This window comes from Myotis brandtii, unplaced genomic scaffold (assembly GCF_000412655.1).
Source record: "Myotis brandtii unplaced genomic scaffold, ASM41265v1 scaffold471, whole genome shotgun sequence".
Classification (NCBI taxonomy): domain Eukaryota; kingdom Metazoa; phylum Chordata; class Mammalia; order Chiroptera; family Vespertilionidae; genus Myotis; species Myotis brandtii.
Genome location: NW_005367989.1, coordinates 2171449 through 2190780, shown reverse-complemented (window position 1 = coordinate 2190780; position 19332 = coordinate 2171449). Strand labels below are relative to the sequence as shown.

General features: G+C 35.2%; 1 protein-coding gene across 13 annotated transcripts in view; it reads left to right on the top strand.

The window, feature by feature from the left end:
- FAM135A (family with sequence similarity 135, member A) overlaps positions 1-19332 on the top strand; it is a 112603-nt gene that overhangs the window by 75895 nt on the left and 17376 nt on the right. For 7 of the 13 annotated variants that reach the window (XM_014547358.1, XM_014547363.1, XM_014547361.1 and 4 more), the window contains 8 exons: positions 4790-4863; positions 6057-6211; positions 6432-8787; positions 10754-10914; positions 13724-13815; positions 14324-14421; positions 16299-16450; positions 18453-18563. In XM_014547358.1, the coding sequence (XP_014402844.1) occupies positions 4790-4863; positions 6057-6211; positions 6432-8787; positions 10754-10914; positions 13724-13815; positions 14324-14421; positions 16299-16450; positions 18453-18563 (3199 nt within the window). The remainder of the gene's footprint in view (positions 1-4789; positions 4864-6056; positions 6212-6431; positions 8788-10753; positions 10915-13723; positions 13816-14323; positions 14422-16298; positions 16451-18452; positions 18564-19332) is intronic. The other 6 variants (XM_014547367.1, XM_014547366.1, XM_005875864.2 and 3 more) reach the window with 4 other exon arrangements.

The window sequence follows — 19332 nt, the reverse complement described above, 5'->3', positions numbered from 1 at the left end:
GGTGACTGAAGCTCCCAACCGCTCCTTTCTTTCTTTTTTTTTTTTTTATTTTATTCTGGGCCAGCTTTAGCTCTGTGGCTTGGCTGCTGAAAGCAGGGATCTGGTTTGTTTGGGTTCTATCATTGATACACTTTATCAACTCCAGCTCTGAGATCCCTCCCGGCTGGCTGAAAGCGGGTTTCTGGGGTTTTATTTATCTTCTATAAATGTTACAATGTTTCCAACTGAAGCTCAGAGGCCGGCAAGGCAGGCGGGGAACGTTGGAGTCCTCTGTCACTGAAGGAAGCAAGCCTCCCTGTTCGCATCAGCTGCCTGGCTGCCGGCCGCCATCTTGGCTGACAGTTAATTTGCATATCTCCCTGATTAGCCAATGGGAAGGGTAGCGGTCGTACGCCAATTACCATGTTTCTCTTTTATTAGTGTAGATACTATCTCTAGTAGTTGTCTACTATTTGGGCTGCACATTATAGAACACTTAACCAACAGGGACTCAAATAAGGATTTTTTTTTTCACACAAAAATTTTGGAGATAAGAAGTATTGTCATTAAAGTCTAGGCCAATGCCCTGAAATACTCTTTGTGCATAATTCAAAGTTAAAAAATACTTGCCTGGCCCTGGCTGGTGTGGCTCAGTTGGAGCATCCTGTCATACACCAAAAGGCCATGGGTTCAATTCCTAGTCAGGGCACATAACCAAGGTTGCAGGTTCGATCTCTGGTCAGGGTGTGTACAGGAAGCAACAATCGATGTTTCTCTCTGACACTGATGTTTCTCTCTCTTTTCCTCCCTTTCTGAAATCAATTTAAAATTAAAAATAGTTGCCAGGACTCTAGACATCAGTTCTGCTTTCAATAGAGAAAAGGGGAGAAGGAAGGTATCAGCCACATCCATCTGTCTATCTTAGTCTGCCCAGGCTGCTATAACAAAAATACCATAGACTGAGTGGCTTTATCAACAGATATTTATTTCTCACCATTCTGGAGTCTGGGAAGTTCCCAGTACTGGCAGATTTCATGTCTGACAAGAGCCCACTTCCTGGTTCATAGATTTTTGTCTTCTCACTGTGTCTTCACATGACTCCAGTTTTCTTGAAATCAGTAATGTATTAAATGTTTGGGGAAAATCCACATGGCAAGGGGGAGAAATATTCTTTTAAATCTAAATTTACTTAATGTATTTATGTTACAGTAGATTCTCATGTCTGATATCAGTATATATTTGATATTTAAACATTCATAGTCCTTAGAGGCTTAGCACAAAAACTTTGCATTCAAGAGATCTAAATTTTATAAACTCCAGTGCAAGCTTCTTGAATTATAATTGGGAACATTTTGAAAACCAGACAAAATCTAATATCTGCTTCTTCTGTTTAACAAATTAACTGGTGAAATAAATGAAAGGGAATAAATTTTGGTGTCTTTAATCAGTATCGGAACATATACTTATGTAAGTTGAGATTTAATTCCCACTTGAAAAATTATCTTGCTGCTAAAATCCTCAACAAAATATTCACAAACCAGATTAAAAAGATCATACACTGTGATCAAGTGGGATTTATTCTAGGGATGCAAGGTTAGTACAGTATTTGCAAATCAGTAAACATGATATATCATATAAACAAAATGAAGGATAAAAATCACATGATCATATCAATAGATGCAGAAAAGGCATTTGATAAAATCCAGGACCCATTTATGATAAAAACTCTCAGCAAAGTGGTAATAGATGGAACATACATCAACATAATAAAAGCCTTATCTGACAAACCCACAGCCAGCATCACAGACAATGGACAAAATCTAAGAGCATATCCCTTAAGATCAAGAATAAGACAGGGACGACCACTTTAACCACTCTTATTCAGCATAATACTAGAAGTTTTATCCAGACAAGCAATCAGACAAGAAGAAATAAAAGGCATCCAAATTGGAAAGGTGGAAGTAAAGCTGTCATTACTTGCGATTGATGTGATGTATATTAGAAAGCCCTAAACACTTCATGAAAAAACTAGTAGAACTGATAAATGAATTCAGTAAAGTAGCAGGATACAAAATTAATACTTAGTAATTGATGGCCTTTTTGTAGACCAATAATGAACTATCAGAAAGAAAAACTAAGAAAACAATCCTATTTACAATTGCAAAAAAAAAAAAAACGTAATGTATCAATGAATAAATTGTACTTGGAAAATTATAGGATACTAAAGAAAGAAATTTAGGAAGATGCAAATAAGTGGAAGCATATACCGTGTTCAGTGATAGGAAGAATTAACATAATTAAATGGTCCATACTACTTAAGGAAATCTGTAGATTCAACACAATTCCTATTAAAATAACAATGGCATATCTCACAGAACTAAGGTCCCATTTCCTCATCCCTCCAAGGAAGGAGTATAGTTGTGACTTCAAAGTGGCTAGAATCAAAGCCAATGTCCAGAGGTTTTAAATGCTCCACGTTAGGGCATATTCCAATCCAGAATCAGTCTAACTTAGTTCCCATTTGTAGTTCTTTAGTCCATTACATGTGGAGTCTGCAATGGCGGAACCATGGTGAATGCAAGAGAACCAAGAGAGAGAATACCTTTGTCTAGGATTAAGTATTCCCAAATTTTCATGGGTTTACATTGGCTCCACCACTCTGGTCAATGATCTTTGTTCCCAGGTTTGACTGACAGGCAAGTACCTTCCCTATGTCACCCCAACTTCATTGGGCATGCATCTATCTCTCCTTTGTTGGACTCCTTCCCCCAGTGATCTGCACAGAATGGGCTGGTGGTTCCCTTGCGAGTATGAAATTGCAGCTTTCACTGAAGCTGCCCAAATGACATGCCTATAATGTCTGGCCTGCTCTTCGCTCCTTTCCTATCTATATATATAAAACCCTACTATGCAAAGAGACCGAACTACAGAACAACCAAACAGCTGGTTGCCATGACATGCGCTGACCACCAGGGGGTGCGTGTGGAACATGGCAGGCGTCGGCAGCAGGCGGCAGAGCATGGAACATGGCGGGCAGCGGGATGGTAGAGCAGGTGAGCAGGGGTGCCAGACCAAGGCGGGGCACCAGTCTCTGTAATTGGGGCAAGCCTCTGGTGGTTACTGAAAATTCTTTGCTCCAGTGCACTGCAGTCCCACTCAGCGCTCACAACTGCTGCCGGCGCCAGAGCCACTGTTCACACCTGCTGACAGCACCGGAGCTGCCACTTGCACCCACTGCCAACGCCCAATGCCGGTTCCAATCACTCGGTGCAGTCAGCAGGTGCGAGTGGCAGCTGCCAGCCCTGATCGCCCCTTAGCGCTTCTCCACCTCCCCCTGCTCCTGGGGGGCGATTGGGGCAGCAACTGCTGCTCGCACTGCTGACAGCACTGGTCCCACTCGCACCCGCTGCTGGTGCCAGCCTCAATCACTCTGTGCCGTGAGCAGGTGCGAGCGGGGCCGTCCTCATAGATTCCTCATACCTTCCTCTCCCCACCTCTCTCACTGTCTTCTTCCTCTGAAGACCCAATCTCATCAGCTCAGGGAAACAAGTTTAATAAGTCAGAAATTCAACTGGCCACATCAAGATAACAAATAAAATATATCACCAATTCATTGTATGTTTAACACCAAAGAACCCTAAATTATGTTTCCCTTTAGAAAAGAAACTTAGATGTAATATAATTTCAAGATATAAAATAATTTCTCCTTCATGTACCTGCCAAGCAAAACATTTTTCCATCTCTTTACTGTTGCTTTATATTGCTCCAATAGATGATAGAGCCTTTTCTTGCATAATTAAAAATGAAAGGATCAAAATACAAATATAATGGAAGATTCAACCAGTACTTACTCAAGTACTTGCTTCTGTAACGTACCAAGATATATATTTTGGAGGATAACAACAGTCATCAAAATATAGTTCCTACTCTAAGGAACATTACACATTAGAGAGGAGATAATTCACATATGCAATTATTTTTTAATATATTTGTATTGATTTCAGAGAGGAAGGGAGGGAGAGAGAGATAGAAACATCTATGATGAGAAAGAATCATTGATCTGCCTCCTGCACACCCCCTACTGGGATTGAGCCTGCAACCTGGGCATGTGCCCTTGACCAGAATCGAACCTGGACCCTTCAATCCACAAGCCGACACTCTGTCCACTGAGCCAAACCAGCTAGGGCTTCACATATGCAATTATTTTAAGGAAAAAAGTGAATGCTTATAATGGCAATTATAATAGCTTATATTTACATACACTTTCCTGATTAAAAACTTCTAGCAAATAGTTTGTTTTTATCTTATTTATTTTTTCAAAATAATCTACAGAAAACAAGTATTAAGCAGAATTTGAAAATGAATCTTCCAAGGCTCAAAGGTGAAATGCCCAAAGTCACACTGTCAGTACGTCAGTGAGTCAGTTCAGCTGGCACATACTTGGATGCCTGACATGTGGCATAATGGAAATTCTTTGTGATTCTATCATTTTTTCCATGTGCTGGGCACTACCTGTGGGACTATAATGACAATTAAAATAGCTTATAAGACAAACAGACAAACAGATGTAGTAGCGAATAAAACAAATAAATCTGTAATGTAAACCTAAATTTCTCATTCTACATTCTATTGTTTCTTTTATTTCACACAGTACCAAAATACAGTGTTTTGGCAACACTGAGGAGGGGATTGATTCTCACAGGGGTGGTTATGGGAGGCCTAATGAAGGGGTTTCTTTCCCTACCATCCCATGCCTGATTGATTTTTTAAATGTGCAATGTTATTCATATTCCCTTTTGGAATTTTTCAGGTACGCAGATTTTCTGAGGCATTCTTTTGTTTTGAACATCCAAGAGAAGCTGTCATTGCATACCAGGAACTTCAGTGAGTAGTAAATCCAACATTAAATGATTTATTTTCTTTTACATTAGATAACTTTTAGAATTTAGTGACAGAATATACAATATTTAAAATGAAGAAAGAGAATAATTTGGTGTTCAGATAGACCCTGTTTAATCAATGGGGTTTAATCTTATGAATTACTTTATGAAATACCCATATAAAGAAGTGTGTTACACTTTATTACCCCCCCCCATCAGATCTACTATAACCTTGGTAGTCCCATACAGCTCTGGCTCCAGCCTTGTATTTGGCCATCCTGTTGCATCTTTATTTCCACAGGTCAGAATTTCTTACATTCATTATTACATATTGCAGATTTTCATGAGTAGTCTGACTGTCACTGTGTTCTGTTATGTCTGCTACTGAGTATATTTCAATTGCCTTTCTTTGGCTTTAAAGAATATTTTGAGGAAATTGCACTGAAAGAAGTTGGACATAAAAGAGTAGATATAATATGATTCTATTTATATGAAGTTCTGGAACATGCAACACTAAGGTGAAAAAGAACAGTGGGTGTCTTGTTGTTGACTTGGGCTAAGAGTATGACTGGAAAAACATGAGGATACTCTCTGGGTAGATGAAAATAGTCTATTATGTATGCATTTGTCAGATAGCCAAGATTTGTATATTTCAATAGATGTTAATTTACCTAAAAAATAACTATAAGTAGTAATAGAGTGTGGGGAAAGGTAGTGAGTAGGGGTATAGATAAAACAAGAAGGACACTATGTTAATTGTTGAGGCTGAGTGATTGGTTTATTAATCAATATGAGTTAAGTATAGCAATAGAAATGGAATACATTTTTTTTCAACACTGCCATCAAATCATTAGTAGGCATTTGAGTTTTCTCTTTTCTATTCTCAGCAAATTAGGAAATTCATACATCAAGCATAGATAAGTCACTGAAATAACATTAAAAAGTATAAAATAATATAATGGAAATTAAATAAGTTTTTAATAAACCATAATGTTATAAGCTAATAATTTATTGTCAACAAACTAATTTTCATCTTACCAGTTTTTCTCTGAACAAAGAGCTCTTTCATAAAGGAGGTTACATCTTGAGGAAGGAGCATAGGAGTGGTGAGGGGAAGGGGAATGGGTATAGAGTCTGTAAAGTGGAATTAGGTGTAATTTTTTAAAATTACAGTCTGACTTAAGAAATATTTTTCAGTGCTCAGAGTCATCTACAGATGTGCACCGCTATCAAAAATACTTCCTTCTGCAGTTCTCTTCCACCCCTACCTATTGAATGTAGTGAATTAGATGGAGATCTCAATTCATTACCTATAATCTTTGAAGATAGGTATTTAGATTCAGTTATTGAAGGTAAGTATAATCTAACTAAAATATAAGCTGTTATGTCCGTTTTCAGTATATTCTTCCTAATATACATAAAACCATTCCCTAATGTGGGTCCATTTCTTTTCCCTTCCAGTTTTACTTATTTTTGAGGATATTAGAAAGTTATAGTCAGAAAAAGTAGTCTTAATCATATGAGTTCTCAGACCTTGTTTTAAATCTGAATCTTTTTTTCTTTGGATAAAAGACTTAGATGCACCCTGGATGGGAATTCAGAATCTTCAGAGATCAGAGTCCACTAGAATGGATAAATATGAGACTGAAGAAAGATCTATAGCTGGACTTTCTAGCCCAGAGGTGAAAATCAGACCTGCTGGTGCCTCCAATTTTTGCTGTACAGAAGGCGAAAAGCAGCTACCAAAATCTCTAAAAGGAAAGAATGAAGAATCAAATAAATCCAAGGTTAAGGTCACTAAACTCATGAAAACAATGAAACCTGAAAATACCAAAAAATTAATAAAACAGAACTCTAAGGATTCTGTGGTTTTGGTAGGCTACAAATGTTTGAAAAGTACAGCATCAAGTGATCTCTTTACATGCTTTGAAGGCAATCCTTCACATAGTCAGAAGGAAGGTCTGGATCCCACAGTATGTGGATATAATTTTGACCTAAAGACCTACATCAGACAGACAAGTCAAAAGGAAGCTAGCTATTTGCCAACCAATAGAACTGAACAAAAGGCTTCAGATACTGAAAATATGCAGCCAGACCTGTTTGATCCTTTGAACTCTGGCAGCCTAAATCTTTGTGCAAATTTGTCCATTTCAGGTAAACTTGATATCTCCCAGGACGATAGTGAAATTACACAAGTGGAACTCAATGTGGCAACCAGAAGTTTATCAGACGATTGCCATGATCATCAAGCAATTCCATCTTCAGGAGTTAGAACAATTGAAGTAAATCCCAATAATAAAGATCCTTCCAGTGCAGAGAAAAAAACTGTTAAAATAGGTCCCTGGACAGAGCTTCAACAAGATGAAATACTTGTGGATAGTTTACAGCTACCCAACTTTGAGTCTTTAGAATCTAATGGTAAATCTCAATCTATAGACATAACACTTGAAAAGGAATCTTTGCAGGAAGTTAAGTGCTCTACTGTTGGAGAATCATTAGCTAAGTTAAGAAGTAATCAACCTGCTTCTTCTACAAAAGAATATCATGTTGTAGTAAGTGGAGATACAATTAAGTTACCAGATATTAATGCCACATATGCCTCATCTAGATTTTCAGATTCAGGTGTTGAAAGTGAACCAAGTTCTTTTGCAACACATCCTAACCCTGATGTAGTGTTTGAACTTGTGCAAGGGCAAGGTCCTTACAATAATGAAAGATTATTTCCTCCGCTTTTGATGAAACCTGATTATAATATAAAATTTTCATTAGGAAGTCATTGTACTGAGAGTACAAGTGCTTTAAGTGAAATACAGTCATCTTTGACATCCATAAACTCTCTACCTTCTGATGATGAACTGTCACCTGATGAAAATTCTAAGAAATCTGTTGTGCCCGAATGCCATTTAAGTGATAGCAAAACTGTTTTAAACCTGGGAACAATTGATTTGCCAAAATGTGATGCTAGTAAAAACTCAAGTATTGTTTTACAACAGCAGAGTGTCATATTTTCAGGGCATTTGGACAATGAAACTATAGCAATAAATTTCTTAAATCCAAGCACTAAAGACCCTTTACAAATTGTTTTTTCAGATGAAGATACTTCCAGTGATGTGAAAAGTAGTTGCAACCCCAAACATAATTTGGACACTATGTGTAAAGACTCCCAGAGTCCTGATAAATCTAATAACCCTGCAGGAACAGCAGTTACATTAAATTCAAAACCGGTTTGTTTAGGCTCCCCTTGTGTTGTTTCAGGTTCTATTTCTACTCATACAGAAGTTAGTGAAGATAGAACTGTGAAAAGAAAAAATAGTGATGTATTAGATCTCAAACAAATAAATTCAGAAGCCCCTACAGTTATAAGTGAAACTCATCTGGGTACAAGTGACCCGTTTTCAGCTAGTCCTGATATGGTAAAACAAGGGCTAGTGGAAAATTATTTTGGCTGTCAAAGCAGTACAGATATTTCTGACACATGTGCTGTTAGCTGCAACAATTCAGTTAGCCCTCAGAAGGAAACTCCTGAAAAAGGAATTAGTAATCTTCAGCAGGAACAGGGTAAAAAGGAGGAGGAGGAAGAGCAGGATCAACAGATGGTTCAAAATGGGTATTATGAAGAAACAGATTATTCAGATTTGGATGGAACTGTAAATGCTCACTATACAAAGAGCGATGCACTAGAAGAAGAGAGACTTATAAAATCTGAAAACTTAAACAGCGAATTTCTGAGGGATGGTATAAATATGCCTGCTGTCTGTACTTCTGGTTGTTTGTCCTTCCCGTCTGCACCGCGAGAGTCTCCTTGTCGTGTTAAGTATTCTTCTAAAAGTAAATTTGATGCCATTACAAAGCAGCCAAGCAGCGTTTCTTTCAACTTCACTTCATCAGTTTCCTGGTATGAAAATTCACCAAAACCTCAAATACAAGCGTAAGTAATGGAGCGCAATAACATGTCCTAATAAATAGAGCGAGAGAAACATATATTTTATATTAGTATTATAAATATATGTATTTCTCTGGTAATATATATGTATTTCATATTCTCTGGTTTCTATAATACAAAAGTGTTTCTTTGATTAGCTATCTAAAATGGAGTAATGAACTCATACAACTTGACAGACCTGTAATTCCCCATGTGATTGTCCTGTTCTGTAGGCTAGACATTTCTGATATAAATTTTTCATTGCTGGTTTTTTGTTAGAAGTATGGAATAATTGCAGTTAAAACTCTTTTTTCATTACTACCTTATTTTGCCCCATTAACTCTCAGACAAAAGTTAGGTTTTATATGTGCATCTAGCAAATAAGGACAATATTAGTTAATGAATAAGAGGTTAGTAGAAACTTCCTAAACCTATCAGACCCAGATTGCCTCAGCTAAGTAAGGGTTTCCAAAATGGAGATTTCATGGACCAGTTAAAAAAAAAAAAAAAAACAGAAAAATTTGAGGATGATATAGGTTTACTAGCCTCACTTGCTTTCAAAATATTCTGCCTTTCTCCAGATGGAGATATAATCCCTCAAGTGAAAGGTCTGGGCATGCCTATAGTAGATTTTTTAAATCCCCAAATTATTATGATTATACACATAATTAAAATCCAGAGTTCTTAAAGCTAGTGAAACCAGATAGGTGATAACAGCCTATTAGAGAATTATAGTATGCTAGAAAACTGAAGGTTATATCATCATCTGAGTACCTCAACTGTTCCTGAGTCATTAATGAAAAACATGGTCTATAGGTCTTCACCTAGTGCCGTGGTCGGCAAACCGCGGCTCTCGAGCCACATGCGGCTTTTTGGCCCCTTGAGTGTGGCTCTTCCACAAAATACCACGTGCGGGCACGCACGTACAGTGCGATTGAAACTTTGTGGCCCATGCGCAGAAGTCGGTATTTTGTGGAAGAGCCACACTCAAGGGGCCAAAGAGCCGCATGTGGCTCACGAGCCTCAGTTTGCCAACCATTGACCTAGTGTATCCTACTCTGTTCAGCTTCTTTGAATTTTATTTTTATCAATCTAAATGATATGTTAAAATAATTTTTGATGTTTGCAGCATCCAAGTTGAATAGTCATTCATTCCAAATGAATATATGTCGCCAATTATATTTAGTCACATCCCCCTCTTGGTTCTGCTCCTTCTGATTGATATGTTTAGAGAAAAATATAATAACTTAATTTACTAAATACTATACCATTCTTACTGTTACACTTCTACAACAGCTCCTTCCCTTCCATTAATGTAAGATTAAAGAAACCCTAGCCGGTTTGGCTCAGTGGATAGCTCTTTGGCCCAGGACGGAAGGCTTGTGGGTTTGATTCTGGCCAAGGGCACATACCTCGGGTTGCAGGCTCGATCCCAGGCTCAATCCCTGGCCCCAGTCAGGGTGCAGTCGGGGTGCATGCTGGAGGCAACCAATCCAGGTTTTTTTCTCTCTCTGTCTCTCCTCCTCCCTTCCATTCTCTCTAAAAATCAATGGGAAAATATCCTCAGGTGAGGATTAACAAAAATTAAAAGAAGAAAAAGGAGTACAGAGGACAAGATTTGATTATAGGATAAGCATCAGATTGTCATCTTTCCAATACTTCTTCCAGCTTTTCTATGCATAAAATATAAAATTTTGTAGGAAGCATTAACTCCACTCCTCCTATATTCTTTGTTAATTTCAAGTTTAAAAGAATACCTTAAATAATTTCAGATTTAAAATAGTAGTTGTATTTGAACAGAATATATACTAAAAATAGTAAAGAAAATTACTCTCTGATTTCTAAATCATTGGCGATCCCACATATTTTGATTATTTTAAGATCAAATAATTTCTGGGCTTCCTCTTCTCTGCAGTTCCATAAATTCAACAGATTGTCTTTTTGGTTCTAAACCTGAATATATTTGCTTCAGCTTCCTTCAGGCAAAAGAAGAATTGAAGCAACTTAAACTCCCTGGGTTTATGTACAGTGATGCTCCTCTGCTGGCATCCTCAGTCCCTTATTTTAGCATGGAAGAAGAGGATGGTTCTGAAGATGGAGTACATCTCATTGTCTGCGTGCATGGTTTAGATGGTATGAAGTGTCTACTGATATAACCCATAGCAACTCAATTATGTTTTATTTTCCTAATAGATCTCATTTCATTCTATTTACTCTTTGAACTGCAAAAAGGATTTTTAAATTGCTTAAGTTAATTGAATTCTAAATATATTCTAAAATAAGCATATGCTTAATTGTGCTAAATATAATATTAGATTTCCTTTTAAGTAAGTTTTACATGGAACTAACATCCATGTGCCAACATTTTATTTATTTTACTGGATTTTTCTCTTTTCTCTTACTGTTTGTGTTTGTTGTTTTTTCAGTTGTTACCTCATAGCAATCATTTTTGTCTCTCTTTGATAGTCTTTCTAGTTCCCTTTTAGCTTGATACTTTAAACCTCATGGGTACCTCAGAACTAGAAAAGTCAACACCTTAAAATTAAAGATTCAGCCCAGCTGCATGGCTCAGTGGTTGAACGTTGACCTATGAACCAGGAGGGTCATGTTTCGATTCTTGGTCCGGCTTTATGCCTTGGTTGCAGGCTCGATCCCCAGTCTGGCATGTCAGGAGGTAGTCAGTCAATGGCTCTCTCTAATCATTGATGTTTGTGTTTTTCTCTCCGTCTTCCTCTCTGAAATCAATAAGAATATATTGTTAAAAAGTTAAAGATTCACTAATTAATTAGGGGTTAATTTAAATTCTAAATACCTAGCTTTAGTGCCATGGTTTTATGATGGCTATTTTGATCACTCAACAGACTTTTTTTCTTTATTAGAAATTATATTAAAAGATGACAAATATCTCTAGACCAGTGATGGCGAACCTTTTGAGCTCTGCGTGTCAGCATTTTGAAAAACCCTAACTTCACTCTGGTGCCGTGTCACATATAGAAATTTTTTGATATTTGCAACCATAGTAAAACAAAGACTTATATTTTTGATATTTATTTTATATATTTAAATGCCATTTAACAAAGAAAAATCAACCAAAAAAATGAGTTCGCGTGTCACCTCTGACACACGTGTCATAGGTTCGCCATCACTGCTCTAGATTAACAGGGTATTGCTATAATTTTATTCCATAAGAACAAATTGACAAAAGATTTTATGGATTATAAAAATATTAAAGAGGATTGAAATAGTACATTCTTTTAAAAAAGAACTCATTCTCCAGAAATAAAATACCTCCAGTACTAACCTCTTTCACCCCAGTAATAAAATTTTCAAGAATTAGCTCCCGCCCTGACTGGTTTGGCTCAGTGGATAGAGCGTCGGCCTGAGGACTGAAGGGTCCCAGGTTCGATTCCGGTCAGGGGCATGTACCTTGGTTGCAGGCACATCCCCGGTGGGGTGTGTGCAAGAGGCAGCTGATTGATGTTTCTCTCTCATCAATGTTTCTGACTCTATCCCTCTCCCTTCCTCTCTGTAAAAAATCAATAAAATATATTTTAAAAAAAGAAGAAGAAGAAGAATTAGCTCCCAAGACTAATTCTAGTAGAATCTCTGGTATTCGAGAAAACATTATCCCTATGTTATATAAATTGTTGCAGAATAATAGAAAAAAAATATGGAACATAGTTTATTTTGTTTCTTAACATTAGCCTAACCTTGTTATCAAATCTAAAAAAGGTATCACGCCCATACCTGAAAAAACAGTGGATCAGTATGACATTAATATACTTAATAAAACTATAGCAATATTGCAGAAAAATAATTTTTTAATTTTCTTTAAAGTATATTGTTATTGATTTCAGAGAGAAAGGGAGAGGGAGAAAGAGATAGAAACATCAGTGATGAGAGAGAATCATTGATCAGCTGCCTTCTGCACGCCCCCTACTGGAGATCAAGCCTGCAACCCGGGCATGTGCCCTTGACTAGAATCGAACCCAGTACCCTTCAGTCTGCAAGTCAACGCTCTATCCACTGAGCCAACCAGCTAGGGCAATTAATTTTTTAAATGTCAAAAAAACCTCTAGCAAGTAGGATTTAATTCCCAGAATGCAGAAACAAGTAAATATAAAGAAATTTATTAATATACTATATCAGAAAATCAAGTAAGAAACTATTGATAAAATTCAGTATTCATTCCCAGTTATTACAACTAAGCACCAAACTTGAAGCCTTAAATAGCACTAGCTTTTATAAATGTGATTAAACATATTTCCAGCCAGTGGGAAACATATACTTAGTAGTGAAACACTGGAGGTATTCCTTTTAAAGTTCAAAATAAAAGTTATCTCTGTCAGTGCATGAAATACCTAAAAGATATATATATAGGAAGGGTAAAAATTCAACAATTGATAATAACATGTTCATTCCAAAGTAAGCCACTAAACTAATTTTTAAAGATAATCATGATTTTTATATTTATGTATTAATATTTTCTATTTCTAGATTATCTTTTAAGTTAGTAATTGAAATAAACCATCCTAGATTTTTTATATGGATTTTTATTTTCATCCATCTATGCCAGTACCATCAAAAGAAAGTCAACGGGTTAAATCTACATCTAAAATAAATTCAAGGTTTATTAAATGATCATCTAGAGTAGTGATGGTACGAAGTACTTCTGTCAGTCATTCACAGCTACTATAACTAGTAGTCAGTCACCCCAAGTGAGTGCTGACAGTTAAATACACAGTCGGGTAAGAAAGTGAAAGCATCAGTATGACCAAAACTTAAGAGACAAAACTGTTGAAAGACATTGTCTGGCTAATGGAAGTCAGCTTTGAAATAAAAATTAAGGACTCTGTTTTACAGTGCACTATCTGTTTACAACTGGCACAGTCAGTCATGCCTTTTACTTTATCTTCTTTAGATGGAATTTTTTATTTTCTAGGTAACAGTGCAGATCTGCGATTAGTAAAAACTTATATTGAACTTGGACTGCCTGGGGGAAGAATTGATTTTCTTATGTCTGAGAGAAATCAGGTACAATATCACAGTATTTTCAGTGGAAGCAAATAATTTTGTACTACTTTCTACCTAAATGTTTGCTTACTTCAAAATGCTTATAGTAGTAGAAATAATTTTTCTAATTTCTAAAAAATTTAACATTAATGCATATCCCCAGTAAATAAAATGATTGATAGTTCTATTTATAAGCGCTTCACATATACAGAATTTCTAGATTTACATTTCTATGCAAATATTCCATTAATGAAATAATTTTAAATAATATATTAAATGCTGGTAGTGGGCTAAACAGTTAAACAACTAAATGAAGTATTATTAAGAACATTGAACCTTTTTTTCCCTAGAAAGTCACTATTTTTTGCTCATTTTAATACAATCAATATTACATTCACCAAATTATCTTAAAAAAAACACTGGTATTAACCATATTTTTAGTACCTAAATTAAAAATAATATTTATATTCAGTTTTTCATGTGATTATACATATTCAGTATGTAATGTGTCTATTTTACTTTTGTTTAGAATGATACTTTTGCTGATTTTGATAGCATGACTGATCGCCTTCTGGATGAGATAATACAATATATTCAGATATATAGTCTAACAGTTTCAAAAATAAGGTAACTTCTATAATATTACACAACTATTTTTATATCTCTGTGAATTATAGAAAACCTAAAAAGAATTTGTGATAGTTTTGTCATCCTATTCTGAATATAGGAGATCACAACTCTAATTGGAAGAGAAAAGAAAAACTTAAAAGATCACATATAATTCTGTTTATATGACTTGTCCAAAATTTGCAAATCTATAAACAGAAGTAGATTAGTGATTGTTTAGAGCTGGGGAAGATGGGAGGTAGGGAGTTGATAGCTAAAGGTACAGCGTTTCTTTCTGGTGAAAATGTTATAAAATTTCCTGTAGTAATGGCTGCACAACTCTGATTACACTAAAAAATATTGAATTATACACTTTAAGTGGATGAATTATATGGTATGTGAATTATATCTCAAAAAAGATGTTACCAAAAAGAAAATTTTGAAGGAAAATGGATATATATAAACAAGTAAAACAATAAAAATACTTTCAAAGTTTTATGACTCTACTTTGTGAGTTAGTTTTCTACAAGTAAGAGATGATGATCAAACCAATATGTCTCATTATTTAATCAGATATTGAGGATATACATGGGAGAGAGAAAAATATTTATTTCTTCTAGTCTATTAGGAATTAAATAAAAAGTAAAAACTAGCCTTCATTCTTCAAAAAGAACAAACTAATTATCTTCATATCCCAATTAAGTTAGAGGAAGAAGCTGGCTCTGTATACTTTAGGCTTTTGTAGTTTGTTTCCAGTCTGAAGTATAGAAGTATTTTCTGGTCCACACTCAAAAGTAGGCAGTTCTTTGACTACTTTCAAGGCACAGCTAAAACGTGCATTTTAGGAAAATAGATAAACAGGTTTCTACTTAAAGTTTAAAGAAAAACACAAAACAGATTTCTGTTAAAAAATGGGGAGAGATACAAGTATGTTGGGAGAAGAAATTATTTTCTCATTCTAATCCTCTTCATTTATAGATTTTTAAATACCCTTTGCTTACTAAATTTTCTACAGTGATCCTCATATTTTTTTTATTCATTTACTATTTTATGAGAAAAATAATATATTTTAATTTTTTCATTCATACACAAAAGTATTCCCTCTTCAGATTAGGTTGTCAGTTATAATCACCCATTATCCAAAAGCCTGATCTAGTTGATTGAGGAATATTAGTTACTTATAACTCTCACTCCACAGCTTTAGGAAAGTCAGTTGAGGAGGAAAGTTCATCCTGAACTTCTCACTAGTTATATGGATAAACCAGTGTTTAGACAGCTTTCATTTCTTTTTTTGTTATTGTCCCCAGGAATTCATATATTATCTATTGTAAAATAATGCTAAGCAAAAAAGGCTCTTCTCATTTAAACTATTCCTTAATAAAGGTGAAGTACTTTATAAATATTAGTTATTTTGCTATGATCTTAGACTTATAGTAGGAAAATGCACGTTTTAGCTGTGCCTTGAGAGTAGTCAAAGAACTGCCCACTTTTGAGTGTGAACCAGAAAAGTTTGTTTTAAATTATTATTTAAGAAAATAATTGTATGTGTGCCTAGAGAGGCAAAGTTATCTAGTCAATGTATTATTACTTATAAAGTGTAAGCACTTACACTTATTTCTAAGCAATTACAAACTATAAGTAACATTTTCTATATAATATATTGTTCCCATAGAGTAAGCGTTTAAATTACATAATAGGAACTTTCTACTGTAGTCATAACTTTTCCTTCAAAATGTAAGTTATCTCATTTCAAAGTATCAAACCATAATTTTAAAACATACTAGAAAATTTTTAACTCTTAATATTTTACATCTATGTGTAGTGATATCACCTTGATATTTGTTTTTAAAACTAATACTATGGGAGAAATGTCTTTTTTTTTTCTCTCTCTCTTAAAGCTTTATTGGACATTCATTGGGCAATTTAATAATCCGTTCAGTGCTTACAAGGCCAAGGTTTAAATATTACCTCCACAAACTTCATACCTTTCTATCTCTTTCTGGACCTCACCTCGGTACACTCTACAATAGCAGTGCTCTTGTTAATACAGGTAAAAAGTTTTATTGTTCAGTATAAAAATATGGCATGGGGAGAAAAGTCAAATTTAATATTTTTATGTGTTTATTTTAGAGCCAATTTGTCACATACGTGAAAATTCATGAAAAAAAATATGTAACTGTTTTCTGTTTTGTCATGCCCATGAAATAAGCTGATAAGTCATTTTAGAAAATTAATATTATATTGAGATGACATTTGTAAAAAGTAATTAGAGCATTTTTTAATTAAACAATCTTTTCAGTAAATGTTTACTTTATAATTGTTCCATCAGTTAAGCAGATAACCAGTAAATGTCTATATTTAATACATAATAAAGTTATAAAATATTTTATATAGAATGTTAACTCTGATTTTAACAGTGATATTATGAGGAAATAAATTCTAAAATTTTTAAAGAAATTTAAATGAAAGTTAAGAGCCCATTTTGATTAGAAAAAATATTCTCACTAATCTCATTCTTTTTTAAAATATATATTTTTTTATTGATTTCAGAGAGGAAGGAAGAGGGAGAGAGAGATAGAAACATTGATGAGAGAAATCATTGATCAGCTGCCTCCTGCCCACCCCCTACTGGGGATCGAGCCTGCAACTGGGGCATGTGCCCTTGACCAGAATTGAACCTGGGACCCTTCAGTCTGCAGGCTGACACTCTATCCACTGAGCCAAACAGCTAGGACATCACTAATCTCATTCTTGATTTGCTTTTTATTTGGCTTTGTTTTTCCTTAGATTTTTATAAAATGGTTTTTATAATTTAGTCAATTGATTCCTATTGAGAGGATAAATTAGATTTCATTTTGTTTTTGTTTTTTCATTGAGCCTTAAAACTATTATTTTCATTTTGTCTTTCACTTCTTTCATTGACCAAAAAAACCAAACCATTTTCTTTTGTATCTTATTTCAAATGCTGGTATTCAAAATATAGCTAGTTCTAAATTTTTTCAGTTTGAAAATTAGGACATGAGAAAAATGAAATCCATAAATAATAAAAAAAATAGAACCCAATATGAATAAGATGCAATACTTTGAATTTCTTTCTTCACTAAACTTTCCCCCACATAGGCTTTCAATGATCAGATTTAATCAATTAAGTTTTTTTTTTCTTGACTTCTCCTCTTCCCTTCTGTAATATTAGAAGCACCAAAAGTAGAATTAAATATTCCACAATCTTGAAAACCAGTTCCAGAGTGATTAGGGTTTCACATAAGAGAAGATACATTTAAATATGGGTAACTGGTAATATAAAGAGATACAGTTAAATATGAAAGTTAAATTATATTCAACTATTGCTAACAAACATTAACCAAGTCCTCATTCTCAGAGTTGGTCTTATATAATCAATCTGCCATAACTTGAACTATAATTATCTATAGTGTAAAGACTCAGTACTTAGGTGTTCGGATATACTACTGTGTTAGAAGTTTTATCTCCCTCTGCTTTATAATTTGGTCAAATATATCTAAAGGTACAATTTTCCCAGATTTGTTCTTCATAGACCATTATCTGTTTTATTACTGATTAAGAAATAGCAAGCCCTGCCCTAACCAGTTTGGCTCAGTGGATAGAGCGTTGGCCTGCGGACTAAAGAATCCCAGGTTTGATTCCGGTCAAGGGCATGTACCTTGGTTGCAGGCACATCCCCAGTAGGGAGTGTGCAGGAGGCAGCTGATCAACGTTTCTCTCTCATTGATATTTCTAACTCTCTATCCCTCTCCCTTCCTCTCTGTAAAAAATCAATAAAATATATTTTAAAAAAAGAAAAAAAGAAATAGCAAGCCCTATTTTAACCTCCATTAACCCATAGTTAACCCATATGTGGATGTGTATATATTTGTTATCACAAAATAAAAATATTTTGTAAATATATTTATTAGCCAACAGAATGCTAATTTGGAGGATGTCTCTTCTGAAATGAAATATATTAAAATTAATAACCTTGGCATATGTTACTATATATTTCTAGTTATACTCACATATCATTTATAACTCTCTAGGTCTGTGGTTTATGCAGAAATGGAAAAAATCAGGTTCTCTTTTGCAATTGACATGTCGAGATCATTCAGACCCTCGCCAAACTTTCTTATACAAGCTTAGTAATAAAGCGGGTAAGTATATAGTAACAGTTTTTAAAACATCCTTTTAAAAAAAACTTTAGCAAATAAATTATCTACATGTCTTTCTGCTGATTAAAAAGTATTAGTCAATTGTAACTTCTTAGTAAATGAAATAGCAGACTCACACTTTAAAACTAAGCAGTTGATAACATGGTTTAATTTTTTCACATGATCATATTTTTTAAGAGCTGCACAGCTACATTGAAATTATCCTAAAATTTTTAGCATTTGTAATCCATACCAGTTATGTTAGTCAGTTTTTGACCAAGGCCTCTGCATATCCTTGCCCTCCTGTCCTTCTAGCTGTCCCCAACCCCAATCTTAAATTCTTGTTATAAACTGACACATATTGTTCTACTTTCCTGTTCTAAGGCTGTCAAACATTTCTGGAAAATGTCAATAACTAAACTAGTAATAGTTATTCCTTCACATTCTCACCACTGGCGAGTCTTGTTCTTCATCTCTTATTAGCTTCTTATTAAAAAACTAGAAGCCCGGTGCACAAGAATTTGTGCACTGGCAGGGGGAAGTCCCTCAGCCCAACCTGTGCCCTCTCACAGTCTGGGACCCCTCGGGAGATAACCACCTGCTGGCTTAGACCCACTCCCCTGGTGGCAGATGGCACGCCCGATCCCGCGGTGTCTGCCCTGTCTCCCCCAGTTGCAGATGGCAGCCTGGATCCCGAGCTGGGCCGGGTGGCCGCTCAGATAGTGCTGCTGCCCACCCCGCCCCCCCCCATGACAGGCCCAGATCCCGCACT